Consider the following 5,801-nt stretch of genomic DNA (forward strand, 5'->3'; position numbering starts at 1 on the left):
ATTTTGTTTTAGATCCACACGTTTATAATCTTCTCCAACCAAAATCCTTACTTGGTTTATAATATTTTAAAAACATAATAAAATATACTAATAATATTTTATTTGATATGAATCATATGATATATAGAAATATGAGTACACTATAAGAACATATTAATTATAATAAATAATATCAATTATGCTATATCATCAAATAATATCAACTGTATCATATTCTCAAATAACTGTAACCGTATATAGTTAAACAATATTTCTTAAAAACAATATTTAAACGGTTATAGTTAAGGTTAAACAATATTCCTAACCATAACCGATGGTTAATAAACCATAACCGTGACAACCGTAACTCTGGTCATGCCTATGTATAGCTAATAAAACATGTGTGTTTGTTGTCCATCTTTCTTCTTTAAACTCCAAAACTTGATTCAAACATCAAATCAAGGTCTTGCGATGTCAATTCTTTTTCCTTAGATCCAAAAATAAAAAATTAATGAAAGAATATCAACTCATCTATAAAATCATACACAAAATATGGTTTGTGGTTCATAAGAAATAAAAAGCACAAAAGTAGATAAATATGATAATTTATGTTTTACATCAATATTTATAGTATTTTAAACTTTTAAAAGGTTTCGAAATATAAATTTTGAACCTTTTAAAAAGTTTTAATATTTATAATATTTTAAAACTTTTAAAATTTAAAATTATAATATTTAAAAACTTTTTAAAAGCTAAGAACTTTTAAAAGTTTCAATATTTATAATATTTAAACTTTTAAGAATTTTAAAAATTATAATATTTTTTGAAACTTTTTAAAGTTTTAGTTTGATCAAATAAAAACCGGATCAAACCGAATAATTTTTAAACTTGGACGCTTGATAAATCAAGCTTTCCTGCTCATTTGTTGTTGGAAGCATATTAATCTTATTTATACTGGTTCTGAACCATTGTTTAAAACTTTTCTAGCCAATGTGGGATATTGTTCATAGGTTCTTTTATTTCCATAAATTTAAAATTGTCCTTTTTCTAAAAAATTCTGGAAATTTTAAAAAATGTTAATGAAGACATGTCAAATCCTGATAGGTTGTTTTAAAATAATTCTTAATATAGAAAATTCTGGAAACTTTAAAAAATGTTAATGAGTGACATGTCTTATTACAATTGGATGTTTAAAATCCTAGGTGGACAGCCTTAGAAGCTTATAGCTTCTACTTTTTATTAGTATAGATTTCATATTCATATTTCTATGAAAACATCTTTTTAAAAGTTCTAACGTTGAATGTTGATATTTAACTTTATAGTGATTATTTATCTTAAAAATTTTGATTAATGTAATATTTTCTGCTATATAAATGTTATAATCTCTATATACATTTCTGAAAACACCAAAAAGTTTGTGTAATAATACTAAGTAAATAATAAATACAGAACACAACTTTAAACAAAAAAACCAAAGAAAACTAGAAAGCAAAACTTTTTTAAAAAATTGGCCATAAGGATATATAAGCTGTAAGCACCAATGATATTAATATGTACCATCCTCTTTGGGACGACTCCTCTCACATAAAATGAGTGAAGGGACGGCTCTTAAGAGTTGGTTTTCAAGGAACTTTTGGTGGATGTTGGTGGTAAACGAGCTCGAACAAGACGTAATCAGTTCTTTCCTAAAGTTTGATTGTCATCGCAAATTTGCTCATATCATTTGGCTAGCTAGTCGAAATGGTACTGAACTTTATATAACAACACTAAAATTCTAGAAAGTGGACTATTTGTTGCAATCCAATCTTTCACGATATAACAAATCAAACCCCACAGAGCAGCCCACATCAATTTGTCTTTATGCAATCCAATCTTTCATGTGTCTTCCCCGGATTATTGCAGTTTTTTGACATTAAAAGAGTTTGGGCAAAATAGTGTACCGTGACTAGGATTGCTCACCAAACACATCATTTTGACGAGGCTGATAAGCAGACATTGTAATGTTTCTTATTGACTAGTAAAAATTTGACGTTGAAAAATTCAACTTTCGTCTCAATAATTTCAGAAAATTTTAAAACTAACAAAAAACAGCTATTGTATTGTTTTGAAGGTGTGCAAGTTATTCATTTGATAACTATGAAAGTTTTGTTTTGACTAAATCTCTGTCTATATGCTGAGACCTTAAAAGCATGTACAAAGCGTTAGTATTATTAAGTAATGACAAGCTTCAAAAGAGTTATGTAGGGATTCTAGATTTCACTTATTTACAAACCAACGACACTTGTATATCTGAAGTATACTCTCTTCTTGTTTAGCAAAAAAAAAAAAGTATACTCTCTTCTTCTCTAAATACATATACTTGGGTTAAGTTGTTTATTACTACTATCTCCTGTGGTGCTTTTTGGTTGAAGTTATTTCTCCACTCTCCCATATCTCCGCCCTGAAAAATAAAATCCCAATGATGGTTTGCAGATAGACAATTCTTACAAGACTGTTGTAAAAAAGCACACTTAGATATGGTCATATGCTAAAGTAAGGGTCCTAATGATGACTGCTTAACACACTTTCTGAAGAATGCTCTAAGCAATCAATACCTATGACAGACTTCTGCCTTTGACTCTCTTGTGCCCACCCGAATATGAAAAATGCTCGTCCGCGACAACAGAGACAGAAAGCAAGCAAACAAGAAAATAAGAATTTTAACAGCAAACTAAACACCATTAACAATGGTGACTTTTACACTTACCTTCTCTGTTTCTTGCTTTTTTACTTATTATAAGACCAGCTTGAATCCCTTGGACAGGAAGTCATCCCTAACATGAACAACAAGAAAGATGCTGAGCATATCAATACATAATCATCAGATTTGTTTTGTTCTCATAATATATCTAGAGAAGAAGGAATAAAGCCACACCTCTTTCTACTGTTCTGCATCATTTTAGCTTCTTCCGCTTCTTTAGCTTGTTGTTCTTTCCGCAACCTAATATTATTAAGATCTCCTTTACATCCCAAAACAAGGCTACTCACAACAAGTTCAGCACTATACGAGCTAGGGCAATCCTTAATCCTAACAGTACTCATCTTCTTACTCTCTATATCAAACCACACTAGCTTTGTATTGTTAATCTCCAAAAGAACCTTATCTCTGTCCTTGGAATAAACCAAAGGTCTAATATACGAAAACGATTTCACACTACTCGGCTTATAAATCGTAAAAGCCTTAGTCCAAGAACCTCTCACATTATATTTTTTCATCATCCAAACGTCAACATAACCCAGGTCGTGGTAACAGAGCAAACAAAGACAACCATCTAAAACAGCTATATCCATCTGAATATCTACGTTACCATACGCAACAACTTCAGGAAGCCGAACAATCCCAAACTCTTCCAAGGCAAGATCAAACCTCACAATGAGATTAAACGCAATCAAACCAGGCCTTCGAGGCAAAACCCAATGAAGACTATTACCAGCAAGAACACCGTAACCACGACGATGCAACAAATGATAATAAAAGTAAAACAAGAGCTGAATCGACGACGAAACGGATTCAATCCTCTTCCACGAATCCTTCTTTAAACTAAACACTTTAACCTCATAAGGAAAAGAACAACCAAGCTCATCATCAGAATCTCTCTTAAACTGAACCATCCTCACAACTTTATAATCATCACTCACGGAATCATATCCCAATCCGTAAAACACGTAACCGCGATTACTCGAACCGTCGGGGAGATCGATAGACGACGGAGGCAATTTACGGATCTGTCTAGTAGACGGATTAAAAACCGCTAAATCAGTCGGAGAATTAGATAACCCGATCAAACCGTTACAAGATCCGAAAACTTCAGTCGGACCACCACGTTTCATCGGATGCTCAACGTCGTAGACGGAATCGAGTGAATCGAGATCCACGGAGTAGAGACGAAGAGCGCCTCTGAGAAGAATCATGAGATGATCACCGGTTTGAAGGACGCGACGGAGGTGAGATGAGATGAAATCGGGATCGTTGATTAGGTGATAACATGGCTTTGAGAGAGCACGGCAGCGGACTAAGGTTTTTGCTGGTAATTGGAGGAATATGTCGTTGACGATGTCCATTGGAATCGTCGCCATTTCTGGGAGATCTACTAGTAGAGAAGCTTGGGTTTTCACTTCTGCGAGAGATTTGAGAATTTTTTCCTCGGGGGAAAGTTTTTGGTGATGGAGTGTTGGATTTGAGTGCTTTTTTACAGTGGTTGGATGAGAAGAGTCTGTTAGGTATTGAGATAATGATTTTTTTTTTGTATCAAACAAATATATTTAGGAATTTTTGAGACTTTTTAGGAATTTTTTTTGTTTCCTATTACGAACTTTTTATTTATTTATTTATTATAAAGACATAAATATAATTTTTTTCCTTTTGAGTGAGTTTTCTTTTTTAGAAATGAAATTGAGAAATAAATAAAATATTTAGTACAGTATCTCTGTATACAAAACATTTAAAATCAGATATCGCCTATTAAAGATATTTGTTTGCTATTTATTATACTTACTAGGATCAGATCTGCGCTACAGCGCGGAAGAATATTCATTGATATATATACGGTTTAAATAGATTGAAATATGCTATATTTTTATTTTACAGTCTATTACATTTATATATTTGTGTCATGAGTTTGGATTAAGAAGTTTACTTTAGGAGATTGGTTTTAGGGGAATAGAAAAATCTCTATATGTATAAAAGAGAAGTACAAATTCGAAAATTGCACAAAATTTCCGAGAATGCCCTTCAATTAAACATAAAGGAGAGGGTTTATTAAAATTCAAAGGGATAATTTGGTCAAAATCTAGGAGGAAATTGATTACCTGACCCGAAAGAAATAGGATCCGCGTGTTTTTCCATTTGACCGGTAAGAATCCGCGACTTTTACCTTTAACCCGACCGGCCGATACAGTGGATATTATTGGTTCGTTTTGTGGCTTTGTAAGCCCAGTAATCTTTTTTAAAATATGGGCCTTCGTTTTGTAAACCTGATCCAATGGTAAGCTTTTATTGTATCAATTATGAAATCTTAGTTAATCATACGAAGATTTAGGCTTAAAAGAAACTTACTTTAACTAAATTATACCAAATTTTCAGCAAATAAATTTAATTTCTATTTTATAATCTTCCAAAATCGGAACATACCGTAATTTTAGCTATATCATGATCTCATCAAATCCAAATTTGCATAATCAGCGCTTAATCAATCTTCCAAAATATAACTGTAAATCTCTTAAATTCCTTTAAAGTTAGAATGAAATAGCTAAAATTTACCTTAACTCACTCCTAAATATACGAATATACCTTTTCAATTAAACAAATCAAAGATTTTGTGCTTGCAAACAAAGTCTATCATTAATCACTCTTGTAAGCTTCAACACCTCCAACCCAGTCCAGCAACAAAGCAAGTTGGGCTTTGACAACAATAAGCCCACTGCAGTCTGCAATATGCATCTTGCTTTAGCTGCTAACGGTAACATTGAACAGTCATTGTCGCCCTGTGCTCAGTACCGTACAACTGAAGGGATAAAGACAGCTCACACTGCAATACAGACTGTGAACCGCTTCTCTGCTCTTACATCACTGATTCTCTGCAACTGATGGTGACATTTTGGCAGAGTTCTACCTACTCTTTTACCTGCTCTTGTAACCCATTAGGTTAACACCACTATTGCTATATAAAGACAATGTAATGCAACTGCTATCAACAAGAATGAAGATACACTTTGAGCCTTCCTTACTCTGTATTATCTAAGGTTCTGCTCTTGCTTTCATGGTATCAGAGCACCAGTAATAC

At 32.5% G+C, this 5,801-nt stretch overlaps 1 protein-coding gene across 2 annotated transcripts; it reads right to left on the reverse strand.

The window, feature by feature from the left end:
* Positions 2,166 to 4,241, reverse strand: LOC104717416 (F-box protein CPR30). 2 transcript variants are annotated; one of them, XR_756223.1, is made up of 3 exons: positions 2,894 to 4,241; positions 2,574 to 2,792; positions 2,166 to 2,419 (listed from the first exon to the last, which is right to left on the reverse strand). XR_756223.1 is itself a non-coding variant. In XM_010434974.1 (3 exons), exons 1-2 carry the CDS (start codon positions 4,093 to 4,095, stop codon positions 2,753 to 2,755), a joined length of 1,242 nt encoding a protein of 413 aa, XP_010433276.1. In that variant the 5' UTR covers positions 4,096 to 4,241; the 3' UTR covers positions 2,166 to 2,419; positions 2,726 to 2,752. The 2 variants fall into 2 exon arrangements, 1 of the variants encoding a protein (XP_010433276.1); XM_010434974.1 differs by having other exon boundaries at positions 2,726 to 2,792.

This window comes from Camelina sativa, chromosome 2 (genome assembly GCF_000633955.1).
Source record: "Camelina sativa cultivar DH55 chromosome 2, Cs, whole genome shotgun sequence".
Lineage (NCBI taxonomy): Eukaryota > Viridiplantae > Streptophyta > Magnoliopsida > Brassicales > Brassicaceae > Camelina > Camelina sativa.